We start from the raw sequence: 19214 nt of genomic DNA on the forward strand, positions 1-19214 counted from the left end.
AATAGTTAAATTAATCAAATTAATTTCCATTTAGAGTAATCATTTGATTTCCGAGAAGTTACACATATATCGTACATATTGCTATTAAAATTAAGAACTTCTCGGACAGTATGATCTACTAGCAGACTGTGAATTTTTACGCAAATTGATATTTTTATAGACACAAATAGAAAAGTAGGATCTAAGTAGGAATTCGTTTCGTTTACTTTACTTCGGATATTTTACACTTTATTTTTATCTTCGTCTATTATTTGCGATCTATGTACTGTCTATGTACATTTTCTACATCTTTAAATTTCTTATAAACATAAAAATTTGCAATCTATCGATCATTTTGCAAGCCCATTCATTGGTACTCGCCCCCAAAAGTCTCATGTTCTCAAAAAATAAAGAAGATTTTGTAATCCCCCCCCCCCCACCTAAAAGTATATAAATACCTAAATACTTGAATTATCGTTCGATAAGGATTTTCGTTATCAACCGGTAGAATTACAGGCAATTTGAAAACGTCTAGCAGGGAAGAGTGGTATTGCGTACGATTGCAACGATAAGAGTTCGAAGTCCATCGACGTGCACGAACCTTGGAGCGTCGCGCAATTAAAACGCGCGTTTAAAATCGGTCGAATTAAAATCCATTATCAGAAGGGGGTCGGTTAATACTTAGAGGCGACCGTTTAACGCCGACACTCGTGTTAATACGCCCCTATCGGCATTAATCTGCTCGTAATTTCGCTATACATCGGCTGACATGGAGGAATGCAGCGTTACAATGGGGTTTGATAAATCGTAATGGACACGTGATTTACATGAAAATTCATGACGCGTTACGTGTTTATTTCTTTATTGCAACACCTTCTTCCCCTTCCTCTCTTTCTCTTTGCATATTCCTTGTCGTGTGTGCTTCTCACCGTGTTACTATCAAGAAACAAAACCTTCGTGCCGGTGTCAACTTTTAATATTCAACGCGTTCGGGTTTCTTGTCGCGTCGTGGAAGGTTCTTCTTCCATTGAACTTTCCTCCCCTCCTTCGACTACACGAATAAAATAAATTTCGAATGTGCACACGTACACGAGTCCCCGACCGATGATTCATGATCCAGCCAGCCAAATTCAGAGGATCCAGCGCCAGCGTCGTTCTTTTTCGTTCGCGAAACGAGGTCCAACTTTCGATCTTTCGCCATGCTGTTCGCTTTTCTCTCTTCGATATTACTTCTTACCGTGAGCGAAATTATCTTACGATCCTGCATTTCTTTCGCATTATACGCGTTTAATAGTTCGCGTGGCAAAGCGACGTGGCCTAAAATTCTAGTCGCGTGTTTTCAATACGCACCAGCCCATTTTCCAGTAATAACATAATTCAGCATATAGTAATCGACATTCCTACTAAGGTATGCGCGTACGTGAATTTCTATACTCTCGGTAAAATTCCAAGCTGCTCTGAATCTCAAAGTTCAAGATTTCCCTCGATCTAAAATCTTGCAGATAAAAAACGTCGAAGCGAGTACGTTGATAAATGAAAGTAACGGAACGCGTAACGACAGAATACGATTTATGAAAGGTACTCGATATCAACTTTGGGAAGCGAGTGTAAAATAACTTTAGCTTTAGCTCGTATCGAGAGACGCTTTCTACGACTCTCCCACCGAATGATTTCCCGTTTTTTCGTATCAACCGCGTTGGATTCGCAGCTCAGAAAAATAATAGCTAACCTTAATGGATTGCGCTTCGACTCTGGCAATATATCGACGTATTTCAACAAAAAATAAATGAGAAGATTAATAAAAAGAGAAAAACATAGATCTACGCGTGAAAGGTGATTGAGGGAAACGATGGCGGAAGGTGGATATGGTGAGCAAACGCGTTTCGAGACTGTGCCTCGTGCCACGCTCCCAGCAGGCTCTGAAACTCGTCAATTGGCCGTTTTACGAAGCGGCTCGGTCGTGTTCCGTGTGATTTATAGCCGCGAGATGGCCCGATTTCTGGTATACATCCTAGAACGGGAGCCTCATTATTTCGTGTACCCTGTAATTTGTCCACTCGTCGTGTGCCCTGGCCGCCGATCCCGAATGGATTCCAGCGCTTTCTCGCAACCGTCTCGGAGGGCCGTTACGAGACGGCGTTTAGCCCCTTCTAAGCCGTTCATTTCCTTGCTCGTTGATAAACTCGTGTTTACAAACTGATCGTGTACGCTCGTCCAAGCCGATTGAGTCGTTCAGGTGAAATCGACCTGCTGCTGTTGTCTATACCGCTCTCATTCGCTACCGCGACTCGTCTCTGTCTTCGTTTAGACGTGGAAATTGTGGACGATTTATTTGGACATTGCGAAGACAGCGACCGGATCGTTGCCTTATTTGATAGTCTGTCTATTTTGGATGGACAGCGCGAGATTACAGAGGATAGTGGTGATTTAGGATGTAAAGTCGCGGAAAGCAATTGGTTAACCCTTTCGAGATTAACGCGAGAATACGTCACGCAAATTACCGGGCATGGTTAACGATAAAACATCTAATCCACGGCGCGTTAACGTACGTTCTCTGACAGGATATTAGAAATCTAATACGTTACAGTAGATAGTAAATCTAACACCTTGTCTCCACTTATTAAAATAAATTATTAATGCCCAATTAAATGCACTTTGCCGATCGAATCTACTTATCCGAACTTGAACGCCAATCATGTAATTTCCAACTATATACATGAATTGTTTTTTACTATTTGCACTCAAACAAGCGATCACCTGATAGTGCCAAATTAACAAACTACTCTCCCTTTGTTAATCTCTGATCGACGAAATTTCTATCAAATTTCTATCAAAAATTCTATTCGTTGAAGATGTTATCATGAACGGATCAACAGCGAATAAGAAGGGGGAAATGCAAAAAATTTATTCGAAACGAGCGTTGATTTTTGCTATGGTTTTACGGCTGCACGGCGATCGCACGAAAGAGTTTTACGTAAGTCTGGCAGGCAGACGTAACGCACAAGCGAATCTGCCAATCACGGCTGGGCTCGGATCCTTATGCAAGGAGCATGATTGGCCGAGTCATTTATGGATTAGACGTCTTACGCAAATCTCTCGTTCTCTCTCTTCGGCAGCACACCGCGGAACACACGTTTGGCGTTTGTCCGTCCCATGTTCGCTCAAAGTGCTTCGTGATTTCGTACGCTGAAGCACGGGACTGTGGTCCTGTTTAATATTCCATTTTTCTGATTGACGATAATTAGTGCATTAGAGTGACGTTTCAGCAGATGAGCGGCTAATGAATATTAATGCACTGTTTAATGGAATTGATCGGTGCGCGTCGGCTCTATGATTACATCACACGCGTTGCAGTTAGACAGCCACCCGGTAAAACAGGATCCCGAGGTTTTATTTCGGTGTCTAGCGTACGTGTCTGGCTTTTTTCCCTTGGCAAACGGTTAAAACACTTTTCGTGTTCGGAAAAAATGCAGGTTTATTTATTTATCTGATTATTAGCAATTATTACATTTATTTGGTTACATAGAAGTCCGTCAGTTTGATATCAGATACCAGTAGTGAAAAGTAGTGAACGGAGAGGCACAGGAGAGTTAAGAGGAATAGAAAAGACAAAAATGTGGACCATTAGTTTCTCGCTACATTAAAATCGATTTTAATATCGACAAGCGATAGTGTTTCATTAGAAAATGTTCGACGCTTGATAGCAGTTTCTTTTGAGGGAGCAAGGAAACAGCTGCAAAAACCACCTGTGGACATTTCGATGAACCACATTGAATAAGATCGCGGTTTTCGGGAAATATAATATCGCGATTGATTTTCAACCCGCCACCTTTATCTCTTATTATCGGCAACGCGCATTCCCGTTGTTTTTATTTAAGCTGCGATAAAATCAGCGTACAAGAGCAGATATGCGAAGCAGAGTTCACTTTCACCGGCGACGGTTTGCCGCCGCTTCGCTTTGTCGTGTTGCGAGGGTTGCATTTCGATATTTCAATTCGCCGTTGATGTTGATTAATACGTGTTGATAAACTTTCCTCGACGCGTAGGAATGCTAAACCATTAGGATACGTATATTCCTATTCAGTTTTCTCACGCGTTGCACGCGTCTAAAACTTTAAGGCCAGCTAGTGTTTGGAATATCGGAATGATAGAATTCTCAACCCTCTCTAATTACAAATTAATACGTTTACATGTAATCTTCTTCTAAAAAAATTTTTTCTGTACTCGGATATTTTCAATCCGCCATTCTATTGTCCAGTTTTATATACTGGAAAACACCGAATAACCAAATAACAATTCTTTTCCAAGTTTAATTCCTTCGTAGCGAGATAAAACTATCATCCAATTATCCAATATCATTCGCTGAAACCATACGAACTGAAAATAATTCGAAATGAATGTAACATCAAACGAAGAAACTTTTAATTTGCCACAGAAAATCTCCGTGATCCTCTCCATGGATCCACCTTTTACGCCCAATTAATACCGCGATTCGCCACGCTTAATAATAATCATGCTGCCTTAACCACTGTTACAGACGTTCCACAGAAAAACATGGGCGTAAAAAGCACGATGTTGACGAATCCCGGAATCACTGTACCACCGAATAGTGTGTATCGTAACTGGCCGAATCACAGCGTGAAATTGCCGATGGCCGCATATAAAAAAGGGCTGGGTCGGCAAGGGCAAAAGGGGGTTCGGCGGGGACTAGGAATCGAGGGCGGAAACCACAAAACCGCAAATATCCTCCGCGTTCAACGGACAATCATATCATTACGTTCTGCGGTTCCGTCATTCTGACACCTCGTTCCGACCCGTCATTTGTCATCGACGTTGCACTTTGCTGCACCGCGACCGTTTAAGAAGCGTGCACCTCCATTCATAGCGGCGGTTTTCCTGATTGCACGAAAGACAAACCGCACGCCCCTTTTTAGAACCTGCTGAAACCGCTTTTAATTTTCCCCCGTACAAAAAAGAGGACGCTACTTTTATAATTCCTCTTTTTCACGTTACAGTGGTTAGTACCTTTACTTTGTTATCTTTATGCTTTGGAGTATAAGCGTAATTGTTCGCGGATGTTCCAAGGTTGTTGTCCGTTAAACGGCTCGTTGTTCGATCGGATAAAAGTAGGAGTAGGTTTTATTGTTAGGTATTTGTGGTTGATCGGTGCGGCGAGATTGAACCTGTGACGATCAGGCCATATATGTGGTGAAAGTGATCGTTTATGTTGGTCCTTTTTGCGCTGCTTCGGTGTTTGTTAGGTTGTACGTTTATAACAGGTGGAACCCGATATTTTTTTCCCAATACGCATTCAGAAGTAGACGTTTATTGAGCAATTACGTACAGTGCAGGCACGGTCTTGTATTAAGAATTACGCTTTTAATTAGCACGTTGTAAGTAGACCTGCTTCACGGTTCATTAAAATTCATAATACCCACCCTTCTGCGATCGTACAACGATCAAACTTCCAATTACGGAAACGACTGGTCCTAGGAAGTTCGACAGCCACGTATTTATGCATATACTTATGCATGTACGATATCATAAATCGCGAATACCATGATAATGGTTCTATCCATAATATCGCAAACCGAGTGAGCTTCTTCAACCACACGGCACTAATTAAATCGATACAATCTTCCAGAGACGAAAAGAACGCCACTCTTTTCCCTCGGCGTCAATAAACACGCACATAGTTTAATTTCACTGTTTCACGAGTGACGGTAATGGTTCGTTGATACATGTTACGCAATAATTAAGCACGGCCGAGACAAGCCAACTTTTAACTTTGCTTTTCCTTCTGCGATTTACCAGTGTTCGTTCGGCCGTTTTGTTGGTATCCGTTGCGGTTAGGCTAATAGGTGAAAATAGAAATCCCTTTCGGGATACGACAGAAAACGCAGAACGAGTCAACAAATGGAGAGAAAATGGAGGAGTTTTTCTCTGTTTTTTCTCCGGCTTGGAATTAAAAACAGGATGGGACCGGGGTTTGAAAATACACGGAGGGCTTCGTGGTGGACGGAAGAAAAGAGAACGAAAGAGGGCACGAGGGAAGCTCGTTTTTTTTTGTCGGCTAGACGGTTCAGCTCGGCTCTGCTCGGCTCGCAGAGTCGTTGCTCGCGGCGGCTCCGCGTCAATTTGTCGAAATTCGTTCCGATTCGTTTTATGTCTGCCACGCCGCGAGACGCGACCCGCTACCATGCGTACACAATGCCTCTGCCCATAGTGCTACCACGTATCTTGGTTCCACCGTGTAGCCGTTTCGTCGACGATTCGTCTCGAGACCTCCCGAGGCCGCGTAAAAATTCGTTCATCTCTCTTTCGTTGGTAAGAAAGGTGGTAAGAAAGAGAAGAAGGTCGTTTTCGTGCTTTTCCCTTTTCTCTTCCTCTTTTTTCTTTTCTCTTCGCTATCCTTTGCCTGTGACCGCACCACCGAGAAATTGTTCGTTTCCCGCTGGGAATTGTTTGGCGATTAGAGCACGATAATTGAGCGATTAAGGCTGCTGCACGTTGTCAGGGTTTTCGGAAGAAATGCGGGCCCGTATCGTGCCTTCTGTGAAATTCTACTTGCTGGTAGGATATCGAACAATAACCATTCATATAATCTAGAAAATAATATCGTATATACTTGTATAGTTTTTGATAGCTATATACCTGATTAAGAAAGATATATACACGACGCGAGGAAACTCGCCGTCTTTTTAAATCAGAAAGAATTGTAGTAATTAAAGAAGAACAGAAAATAATAAAAAAATAAATAATTTACGAGCGCACACATCAATAACTTAGCAAACGAGGTAGCATTATCCTTAGACTAACTCAGCGGTCATTTCCTTTTCCTCCGCTTTATTCATTTATTACGCACTACGTTTAAAAATACTAATAAGCCTTTCTTGCCTTAAGCTCGATCTTGCAATCAACTATTTACATATACGTTGTAAATCATAAGCCGAAAGGCTGTAAATCGTCACGGGTATATCTGTTTCTATTTTTTTCCTTCTCTTTTTTTTTATACAGATACACTCGTGTTGCGCGCACTTTAAATCAAGAGCTCGGTCCCTTCCCGGTTGCAACGTGTGGTTGCACCAGCATCGACTAATCTTATCTTATCCGGTGATCCTCCTAATGCCGCGGTTAACCGCGCTCGGTACGCAACACGCTTGAGAACACCATGGAAATATTCTTTTCGCCCCTTGGTTCGAAATAAAAGCGTTTAGTGCAAGTACAACTTGCGGCGGATGTTCACGATCGCGTCGATACAAGAAACGGGATAATTAAGGCGCGAAATAGAAAACCTAAGGCGAGACTTTATGGCAACACGTCGATCGAACACCTTCGTTAATTGACGCGTTCTTCCATTCTCTTTTCTTCGGTTTCTTTGAACGAGCGCGACGACGACATTCGTTTGCTCGCGGAGCAATCACTCAATTAGAAAAGCGTCGCCGGGAGAAGAAAAATATCGTCGCCCCTGGCGAAAAACCACGTGAATCGGCCACGAGCTACGTGTAAACGTCGATGGACTTATCGGACAACGCTCGTAAGAACGCTGGCCGTCGGACAGCGAAAGGATTCACCTTACGACTTTAACACGAACGAACGATTGTTATTTTTTGGTGAACGTTGATTGGCCTGCGAATCGAATCGTTCTATAATCGGGAACTTCTATGTAATGGAATTAAAAATATTGATACAGGGCGATCAATTTTAGTCGTTTGTAGTTTCTGCAAATGTAAATATTGCCACCTAATGACAAAATCCGGAATCACTTAGTTGCCAACTCAATATGAGACAACTTATTAAAAAAAAAAAAAAAAAAAAAGAAAAGAGAAAGAAGAAATGATATATCTGTGGCAGGTAAAATGTTTCTCTTTATTATTATATTACTTATATTATGATCGATTTGTAATTTTTGTATACAAATTTTAAGATTTGAAATTCTTCGTGCATATTCGCGATGTTTTTATAAAGTATGTAAATAAAGTATTTTTTTCATATACTTTTACTTCCTTTGTTACAAATTTTTCACCTTAGTCGTCGATAGTTATACCCGCGTAGTGTTAATCGCTAGTGTATTACGCTTACGTACAGTTTATTACGCTGATATCGCAAGTAAATAATTTAGATAAACAGAAAAAACACTCTAATCTCTATTATTTTATTACACAACGAAATACTTGTATTCCAGAAGTTATAGCTATTTTTGCCACCGAGGACAACACATTTTTTGTTTTTATCTAGTGACGCATTCAATAAGCGCCGCTTTCACCATTTCGTCGTTGTTTTCGCGGCTCTTATCTGCATCTTCGATAGTATTTAATCGCGTTTTAATCAAAGATATCGTTTTCCGTTCTACGGATAAATTTATTAGACGTTAAATACATGTCCATCTCCGTGCTCCTTCCTTTTAGCAAAAGAAAGTCGACCAAATGAAAAGTCAAGCAGGAGTATTTAAAAGAAAAAAAAAGTCGCTCGAGAAATGAAACGAGTTTGTCGACAGTCATGGAGTTAATTAATACTTCGAAATCCTCTCATGAAATACATTTGCTTGAGTTCTGGTTGAATTGGTAGGTTGCAGGCATTTATCTCACCGTGGCTTTCTCTTGCTGTGTTACAGACACCCCTTGTTCCCGCTTCTTGCGTTGATTTTCGAGAAGTGCGAGCTGGCGACGTGTACGCCGCGTGAACCCGGCGTCGCGGGCGGTGACGTATGCTCGTCAGAAAGCTTCAACGAGGACATCGCTGTCTTCTCTAAACAGGTAAGTGTCTCCAATTTATATTTTGAATATCCGACCGACATCGTATTGATAGCGTGGGGAAGTATATTTCTATTTTAAAGGTTCTATCCTTCTATCTATCTCTATTTTATTTATTTTATTTTAAATTTCTATTTTATTTCAAATTTCTATTTTATATAACAGAATTACGATATTGAAGTTCGTTCGGTTTTGGAAAATTTAATATTAATTACAAATCTCGATCTTATAATAGGTAACTTTATAAAACGTAATATAAATCAGTTTGGTTCCGAGTACAAAAACAGTAGAAAATCGAATAATCGTTTTCCTTTAAATTAAAGCTTCTCAAGAATAGTTGGGCTTAGTTAGACAACATAAAGAATTAAAGTCAGTATAGACGAATTTCACGGGACTCCGAAATACTCTCGCCCTTCGTAATTCGAAAACTAGAAACAGCGGTCCACTCCCCTGGTTTCCTCAATCCTACCCAACAACATCGTCGTCGCTTAGATGCTTCGTGAGAGAATGTTCAAATGTAACCTCTCCTAGGTCTCTGAAAAGAGAAAGAAAAAGAAAGGGAGGAAGATTTGAAGCCGCTCTAAATGAGTCACGACTCTCTCGACACGTCCTTTCCTCTCCGACAACGAAATAGCGTTGCGCGGCCATGGATGTAACCCGTGGGATGTTTCGGGTCCAAAACAGCGCTGGCTCTCATCGTTGGGACTTATTTTTAGGAATTCCAGCGAGCTAGTCGACGACGAGCATCGAGCGAAGGATCGTTCAGAACCGCGTTCTTCGTGGTTTGCCGCGGCCAACCAACCGGAAGAAGACTCGTATTCACGTTGTTGTTCGCGCGGCATGCTCCTTTCCTCCTGCTTTCTCACTCTTCGTTCCTAGTTTTTCTCCCTTGGGTATTTCTGTCTTCGTCGACGTTTCTCACTCTGGTAACTCACCTGAGGCGAGTCCTGTCAAGGACACACGCGTAGGTAACCGGAGAACCTATACGCGAAATCATTTCGGCCTTTTAAAAACACACCGTTTCGCCATCTACGTTCCTTAGCCCAGGCCGACGAGAAAGGTGTTCGTAGATCGGTCTTCAAGCACGTTCAGCCGTATACATCCGTAATTGTATCTGGATGGTATACGTTCTGGGATGTCGATGGATTTGTCGTCCCGAATAAATTATCGATTTTCCGTGCTTAGAAAAACGAAGATTCGTAGCAAAGAAACGGAAAAGATAGTGTTTCTCATAGGTAATGATAGAACGGTTTCGCAAAGACACGGAATAGTCATGGATAGTTCGCTGGTGCAAAACAAAGCGGAGGCGATTAAGTCGAGCCGACAGTACGAACGATAAAAATGTTGCCTTGGTGGTTCTTTGCGCGTTTAGTCGATGCAAACGAATGCAGCACATTTAGATTGAGGGATATCGACGCCTATGTATATCGTAGAGCTAGATAGCCACGTTGTTCGTGGGTTATCTTTGCATAAAATTGCACTTCTGCCTTCGACGAGACGTTCCTCGGTTTCTCTTGCCTGGCACGGTTGGCTAATTATTCTAGACGAGCGCCGTGCGAGCGCGGTTCTCGATGGCTTTAAACGTTCGAGAGCGTACGAAGGGTTACGTGCGATTTCATTGAGCGTGTCACAGATGGAAAAATCAGCTGATAGGTCGTAACGTTCAAATATAGAGCGTCGGTAACACGGTAGCAACGGACTCGAGCTACGGATACGCACAGATAACGATAAGAGTTAAACCTGGCCGCAAGGTAGGATAAGGAGTGAGCCTGGTTCTTCGCGTTAATTCCATGCTGCGTCATTGTTTCGGCGTCGTGTATGTAATTTGAAAACAAACTACGCGCTTTTTTTTTTTGAAGACCGAGTTTATGAATGCCTGCGATTCTTCTTTATCCTCGATCGTCTAGTATTCTCGTTAAATCGTTCACCCGTTCTATTATTTATCCGCGGCATGTCGACATTATACCGAGCGACACAACAGCGCGTACTATTCTCGAAGAAGTCCGTTAGGATTGCGAAATTGACATGACATTTGCATCTTAATAAGGTGCATAGTATTACGCGGTTGGACGAGGGACGGAGCGGGAGCGGAACAGAGAAAAGGAAAAAAATGTTGAAAGAAGGATAGCCGAAGGCTCCGTCGCGTTTCTCTCAACGCGGTCGCGTATTGCGAATCGTCGTTGTGCCGCGTGTAGTAAATTGCGCGCCGCCTTTTGCTCGTTTGCCTTCCTATCCGCGGCGATCCACGCCGTGCAAACGTATCTCTTTTTCTCGTTGACGCTCTTTCACGCAGGGACCTCGTATTTCAACCGTGCTATCGACGCAATTAATTTCCCTTTCTGTCCGTTGGAAGCGCGCAACGTCGCGAAGAGACGTCGTTATACCTCGCGCGCCTCTGTCACTATCTTCTCGAGAAGATGAAGAAGATTGCGCGACGCCGTGAAAAACTTTCGAAACGAGGAAGTGGTGTCACAGTGTATGCCCTCGCCCATGGGACGTGTCTCGCTAATTCAGAGATTACGCCGCGGTCCCCACAGAGCGGATAAACAAATTGTCGAGGGGGACAGCCGGTTACCCTGTTGTCGCGATCGTGTTCCCCCATTTCTTCCCAGTACAGATAATGAATTTTGATATCGAGTCAACACGGTCGTTATGAAAGTTTTTGTACATTCATCTTCTCGTTTCTTCTTGGTTGCTCGTAAGCACGATACTGAGAGTTAAATTCATTTCGCTAGTCTATGGTCGTCGACGGGAAGATTACACCGGCGATTATAGCGAAATCCGCGCCGCCTCGCCCATTCGTTCTTTGCTTGCCATCGATCTGTCGTCGCCGATGTCTAGGCAGGTCGTTTTATAATGTCAGAGGTGGAGGGGTCAGGGAGGTGAGATTATGTACACGCACATCGGCGGTACACGTGAAAAGATAAGCAGGTGACAATCCTCTTGCGGTGGTTTTCGAGGCGTGTCGTTCGAGCCCTTTTACACTCCGTCGATACTTGGACGGAGAGAGATATAGTAGGGCCGGTGCGCGTGACAAAAGGGCCGCGCGCGCCTCGCGTACACGGGATTATTCGTCCGCGTTTCGTTTTCGTTGCGTGCGCGGCACAGGAGCGGGCGCATGCGTCGTAGCTCGGCGGTGGCGGTCGGCGCATGCGCAGTCTCAGTTGTGGCACGACCACCGCCGCCGCCAAGTCGTGAGAAGCGACGAACCGTGGCGAGAGCACAGCACGTTGGAGGGGGCAGAGAGAAGGGGTGCTCCGCAGCCGCTGGAGAGAGCGCTGCTCATTTTCTGCCATTGTAAATTGATCTATTCAATGGGGCCTGGCATTATCCCGTGCGGTCCACGCATCGTGCGTGCCCTATGGGGCCCCGATACATTCCACACGCAACCCAGTTCCCCGTGGTCCGCGCGCTCCCTTTTTGCGCTCGCGTTGCCTCCGAGCTATTCGGTTTTGGCCTCTCCGCGTTCAGCCCAGGCTGGTAGCTGCCTGCGACGTAGCAGCGCGCACCGCAGGAGCGTCCCGCTGCGCCACGTTACGCGCATTGTTGTGCCCTTTTTTACCAGATGGATCGGCTGTCCCAGTTTTCGTGCCCACCGTGGGCGCTCCGCTGTGAAAATTTCGCTTTCGTCGGCGTCCCGTTGCGACGTGTTGCGCTTCGCCGCGCCCAAATTAATCGCGCGTCCAAGGGAGCATCGACGCTCTTTTATTGCGCGACCGAAAAACTCGTTCGACGAAATTCTTCGCCTTAGCACCCAAAAGGGGATTTATTCGCGTGGCCTGCGGCAACAACTTAAAGTTTAAACCACGTCACGAGGTAGTCACACTACCTGGAACGCATACGTCATTACTCTTTCAGACACTCGAACTGTGGTGATCTGCAACGTCAGTACAACGTCACTGCATTGACCCAATTCGTAAAGGCAGTAACGGTATAGAAAGGAGACGTACGGAAAAGTGCCGCATAAGGATCCGTTGTGATTTATCGTTGCAATTAGATTTCACCTCCGGGGACATTAAACCCTTGTAAAACGTTAGCCCCCGCATTTAGACGGCTTGACTAATGCGACCACAAAACAGGCACGTCCGCCGCGCACGCTACTTGCTTTACCGTCCCGAAGGTGCGGACACCGTTCCCCAGGAATGTATGTATTTGCCTCTTTTCTTTTCCTCTGGTGGAAGCATTTATAGGCATTTACATAGAATCATGCAATCTGTATGATTAAAGAATTTTCGAAGGGTTTACCAGACTTAAGTCAATTAGGAACGAATCAACGAATTGTTTACGCGTATAATTTTTAACGATCGGCATCTCGATAACCGCATCGATGACGTGTAGCATTCGAGGACGCTTCATTCCCTCTGCCCCGAGCACGAGGGGTAGTGTAAACAAGCGCAAAGCCGGATTATCATAATCGCGATAACGGCATCCGCGACATCTCTTTTGTCGCGCAGCCAGAGGCGTGATCGTCGCTTCCAAAGATCGATGATGCATCATCGAGTTATCTACGCTACCGGTCTTTCCATGCGAAGGTCGGTTCGTTTGTTCAACAGTAATCGTACGATTTTACGAATCCTTCTGTCTCTCTCTCATTTTGTGGAATGGAAAAATTTAATAGACTCGCACTTTATTGCTCGCTTTATTGGCCGCTTATAAAACGATGCAATTAAACGCGATTACACAGAATTCCAGAGCGTTGAACGATCGCAGGTTCCATTCCTGGCTTATCGATGCTTTGTGAACGGCGCGGCGTGCTGATCGATTCGAAGGTAATTAACCAAACGCACCTCACCTGCGAAAGCTGAGTAAGATTTTTCAAGCTCATTGCTTAGTACAATACTTCTCATTGGCTTTCGTATTATTCTTCCATTTTATCGTGGAAGAATTATTTTCTTCGTTATTCAACCATAAACGGTATTTAAGGCTGTTACACATTACTACATATGTTTTGCACTCACCTGGCTCCCCTCTGTTATCTTTACTAATCGCTCAATTGTTATCTTTTCGTTCGAAGACCAATCGATTATCCTATGGTCTATTTTAAATACACACATAATTTTATAACTACTTCGATCAAGGTAAGTGGAATTTTACAATGATCAATTTAAATAGTGTAATATCATAAAGTAATTTAAAGTAGAAGTCGGTTGAAATTAAAAAAAAAAATCGTGTACGTCGTCCTTCTGTGGTTCGTTTACATTTAAGAGCGCCTATGTGACTAAAGTCACCTAGTTCTTACATAGGTATGAGAAAAACAATAGACAACGTTAGATCAGAAGGACGGTTTCGTGTTTCAAGGTGGGACAATCGAAAGATCAGAGTGTGCGAGTCGAAAAGTGTGTGTGTTGCGAGAGTCAGAGCTAATCGAGTCGTCGAAGAGTAGAGTCGTTAGAATTAATCGAGACACCGAAGAGTAGAGTCGAGAGAATTGATCGAGTTGCTAGAGAGAGAGATAACTGTAAAGCTATTTGATATAGATCCGAGTATTGCATTTAGTTTCCGTTAAACAAACATCGTTTCTGTCCAATTTATATTTGTATATTCAATTTAATATTAATAAATTGTAAGCAATCGAAGAAAAAATTTATACCTTTATTTTCCGATTTTACAATAGTAGATAATTCTATAGGACACTTTAATAAATTTAGAAGAGTATTTTATCTTCTATAATGGCAATTAAATAATCATAATTTCCTAAATATAAAATAATTTCCTTTTACAGTCTCCTGTGTCGTGTTCGTCAGGGTAACTCCAATTCCATTTCGAATCGGCACTCGTTCAAATAATAAGTTGGACAATTATTTTAAATTTCTTTACGATCGCCAAGTAAAACTAGAAAGGATGACCATCAGAATCAAGGCCTCCGGGAGAAGTTAACAAGCATTGAAGTTTAGGTTTACGTTACGTGAAAAGGGACGAATATATATCTTCTCGTCCAGTCAGGTTCGACAGGCTTTTGTCTATTGCTTTATTGCGGCAACGTGCCTTTTGCCTAGCCACTTTGGAACGTGCTACGCTTGCTATTTCCACCAGACATTTCAGGCAAGGTACAAAGGTCTCGTGAAATTTACCTAGAGTGCAACTTGTTTTATCGTGCTAAGACAGTTAAAGTCTACCGGTCTCGGAGCACAAACACTATTTTTCCGAAACAGCCCTTTTATTTTAATTTCTCGTCGATTTTAGTAGAATACCGACAAATTCATACAAATGACTTGACAAATCGTCCCAAATTCCTGTCATTTGCGTTTCATGGTCGAAGATGGAAATTTAGGATACAAGGAAGGTACGTTTTTGGTGGCTCTAAAGCGATGGCCAAGGAAACAGAAGTAACAGCCAGACGGATGAGCAGCTGCTTCGTATATCTCTCGACGGGATCGTCGTACACCACGAATGGCTACGTGCATACCAGCTAGTCCTAAATAGACGTGTCGGAGCGAGAACATTTTCTAAATATTATCGCGCAATACATATTTTTATCTCGTGGTCGATGGAGATGTTGTATAGGTCCCGCGGAATTTCTCTGACGTACTCTATATTTATTATTTTTCACTAGCAGGCTGTCCGTCTTTTCCCCTGTTGTCTACAGCGAAGAAAAGAAAAACGAAGGTGTTCAGATATACTTCGTTCATGTTTTTAACGGTAATATTTTGCTTCGCCGTCGAAATTTCCACGTGGTTAGAGAAAGTTTACCTCAACGCTGCCTTCGTCGAAGTCGGATGTGTCTTCGTTTCATTCACGAGTTGGCGTGCGATAAATATGAACGATCTCAGATATTTAACGGCAAACAACGTCACATTAATAGCTTTCGTATTGCTTTATACATATGTATGCATGGGCTCAATTAGCTGTCACTCGCAGCCCCTCTACCTCTAATCGCCGTGATACAGTCGTCTCAATCATTCACGATAGAAGGCGCAAACTTTCATGTAGATTTTACTTTATCTTTATATCGAAACGATTAACCTCAATACTATCTCTATTTCTTACATGTTCCACGTAAAATTCTACGGTAGAACGATAAATTATACGTTTATTCGTGACCAGTGGTCGAATAGTTGATGATAAGGAACGAAATTCGAAAGGATGGGAGAGAGAAAGAGAGACAAGAGACGAAACTGCTTACAATTTGTAATCGTCGTGGCTACCTGAACGGGCGTTTAGTTTGCCGCTTGGGGATCGCCGAAAAACTACAGTGACAGGACCTTGCAAGAACTAGTTTCCCCACTACGAACAGTTGACAGTATTTTTGTGAAGCGTACGAGACGCCTTCATTATCCATACACCCAATGCGAGAGGAACTCCCATTCAGAATTCAGACTCATGAATACGCTTCTCGAACCCGTTCCCAGAATTCTCGCGATTGCGTTTCGTACGTCGATCTCCGTCGTCGACCGGTAATTCGATTTTAACGTTCGACCCGTTTTTTCATCTGGATTCCCCTTTTCGGTCTCTCGACTCTGTATATCTGAATTATTCGGGGGAAATTTTTTATTCGCCGAAGACACGATTTTATAAATCGTTATGCAATAGGAAATACAGAGAGATGAATTTCGATGGGGAATTTAAGAATTATGTGTGGCGCTTTGGGAAACTATAACCTGTTCATTACGCTTTAATGCGATTACTAAAATTCTTCAAGCATTTCTAATAGCCGCTTTCTTCATCCATCATGTATAGTTCCAAATTGATTTGCCCTTCGATGTCAAATTGGCGACGAGAAAAAGTCGATATGACGAAAATCCAATCAAATTTTGTTATTAAATTTATACATTCGAGCAATAAGTTCGTCCGCATCACGCGTCATTAACGAAGCAACGTTAAATTGAAACAAGAAATGGACGAAGGTTAAACGTCGAACCTATATCAAAGAAAATTGAGAAAACTTAATGTTCTTCCACGTCATGGAGCAATTTTCGACCCTCTTAATTCCTTTCTCCCATAGAAAACCGCGGGAACTGATTACGAAACTTCATTGGGTATCCTATTTCGATATACCGATCAGAGAAACAATATCGAGGACCGTGGCGGCGCGGGAAGAATGTTAACGATATTCATCCGAGAGTCGGGGACGAGCGATCTAATCAGATGGCGCGGTTCGGTGTCGAGAGAGCATAATCTGCTGCGGTCCGTCGGTGGATTCCACGAGATTAACCGGTACTTCCATCAAGATTTGTCGTTCGTCTTGTTCCTTCTTTTTTCCCTTGGATCCCGGCTCGCTTCCTTTCAGTAAGAACACCGTGGGTCCAATTAAGAGCGGGCCCCGAGCATCGAGCGCTCTCGGGCATCGAGCTCTCTCCCCCGTGCATTCTGTTTCCATTCTGATCGGCACTATGCGGCGCCATGAAAATGCTTGAGAATCTCCTCGTCTCGTTCCTCTCTCGTTTTTCACCGTTTCCCCTCTTTTACGCATCCCCAATGGTTGGAACTGTTCTCTTGCGCGCTTCAGAGAATTCCATCGCGTTCACCGACGCGTTTCCGTTTCTATACGTACGAATTGAACCGTAGGGGTCCAATTAAGAGAAAGCACGCGGAGGAAATCACTTGGAGAGAGACACTAGGCTGGAACAGCGAATCCCATGGCCAGTCACGAGGTGCACGGGAATAGAATAAAATGATGGTAAAAAGGGGATATGGAACGAAGGATCGATCTAAGAGAAGGAGAACCAGGACGTACAAGATAAAGGAACGCGCGTGTGCGCATATATAACTGGGCGAGATACGATCGTCTCTATAGTTTTAATACAGCAATTACCACCGAACCTAATTGTTAAAGATTCTTACGTGTCTGTTTGTGTGTTACAGATCAGACAAGAAAAACCTTACTACATCGCAGATCCGGAGGTCGATTCGCTGGTGAGTACATTGGTGTTATATATATATTGTTCACAGCGATATAGATTTTTCCACTAGCCACGAATGACAATTTCCTTACCGATAGACGTTTTCTTTCTTTATCGTTGGTGTTTCTTTGTTTCGTTTCGTACGCTCGACTCATTCAAAGGCTAATCGTTCTGTTTTATCTGACGATCGCTACTGGCCACCCGGCGCGTTCCTTTTGAAGAATGACGATGGAAAAGATCGTCGTCTTATATACGGGAAACGTTTAATCATCGGTGGAAATTAAGGGAGGGGAAAACAAACTGCTGGAAAAATCAAACCGGACGTTGCTACGAAGCTTCCGTAAACTCAGCTTGTAACTGGATTGTAACTTGCATATCTGATAATTGAAAAAAAGTTTGAAAATTACTTCCCCTTCTACGAACTGAGAGTAAATTAGTTTTTTTACATCGCTGTAGAAAGAAACATCCTGGCTGCGCAGAGTTATTGTTATTACTCCCTACGAAATTCATAACTTACGAGACTTATGGAAAATTCAGTATGAACAGCTCGTAAAGCAAAACGCGTGTGAAGCCAGGGAAGGGTGATAATTAAAAAAGAAACGAGACACGAGGACACGTTGCTGGTGCGCCTTTGTTTTCTCGTGCGCTGACCGGCAGCCATTCGAATGGCAGACCTTCGAAACACCGGAGGAAGAAATATTTCAAACGACCCTTCGCGTTCTCCGATCGAGATAACGGATAGTGGCCTTTTTAAATATCTCGGATGTATTCCTTGCTAGTCGAGGACGTGTATGAGGCCCATCGATGCTCGGACCAGCTCAACGTCGACCTGCCATTATGGATTCCTTCTTCTAGACAGCGCTGTCCCTGTTCTGGTCATTTAGTTTCGATTTTCTTTTCTTTCGATTTTCGCGTATATACGGTCGCACATGAATTCTTATTAATACAACAGAATGTTGTTCGATAATAAAATTTACACACACGCTTACGTTCGATGTTTTCAAAATGCTTATGTCTTTTGACGCTGCATACGAAAACAAACATAGATATTTCGATTACTTCGCTCTAATGCTTCGATAAAACCATATAAAATGCATTGTCGAGAACGTAAAAATGTTGAGGTGCGAAGAAAAGTAGTGTATTAGACATTTATGGCTATATTCGTTTCCAGATCTGATTTCTAACCATCCTTGAAAGAGCGACACCGAACCGCCACTACGATATTTCATCATAAAGTTCATTCAACGAAGTGAAGGCCTTATAGAGGCGCGTCGTCTGCTCGGAAAAAGGTGTCGCGCGTTTTCGAATATTCGCTCGTAATTCAAAATTGGATATATCGAGCGTGTTAATGGTGAACCGGTGTACGTTGTTTCACGTTGGCTCTCTTTTTTTGTTGTTCTGTTTTGTTGCATTTTTTCCTGCTTTTTTCGCGGAGCCAACGCTCGTGGTGGTGCAGCGGTGGAAAAAAAGGGGGAGAAGGAAAACGGACGACGAGGATGCATTTCGTTGACGTTGTTCGCATCGTTGGCCTCAATTTTTCAAAATGTCACGCCCGTTATCTGAGCTGTCAGGACGGCATCGGTCCGCGCGCAAACATCCACGCAAGGTGTACCGACTCGCATCTCGCGCCGCTGTTGTCACA

The 19214-nt window shown here is 43.2% G+C and overlaps 1 protein-coding gene across 4 annotated transcripts in view; it reads left to right on the forward strand.

The window, feature by feature from the left end:
* The window catches only part of LOC117236609 (homeobox protein homothorax), a 503579-nt gene that overhangs the window by 15785 nt on the left and 468580 nt on the right, over window positions 1-19214 (forward strand). For all 4 annotated transcript variants that reach the window (XM_033499701.1, XM_033499700.1, XM_033499704.1 and 1 more), the window contains exons 3-4: window positions 8594-8735; window positions 17535-17585. In XM_033499701.1, coding sequence (XP_033355592.1) covers window positions 8594-8735; window positions 17535-17585 — 193 coding nt within the window. The remainder of the gene's footprint in view (window positions 1-8593; window positions 8736-17534; window positions 17586-19214) is intronic.

Source organism: Bombus vosnesenskii, unplaced genomic scaffold (assembly GCF_011952255.1).
Source record: "Bombus vosnesenskii isolate JDL3184/JDL3185 unplaced genomic scaffold, Bvos_JDL3184-5_v1.1 scf7180000013351, whole genome shotgun sequence".
NCBI classification, from domain to species: domain Eukaryota; kingdom Metazoa; phylum Arthropoda; class Insecta; order Hymenoptera; family Apidae; genus Bombus; species Bombus vosnesenskii.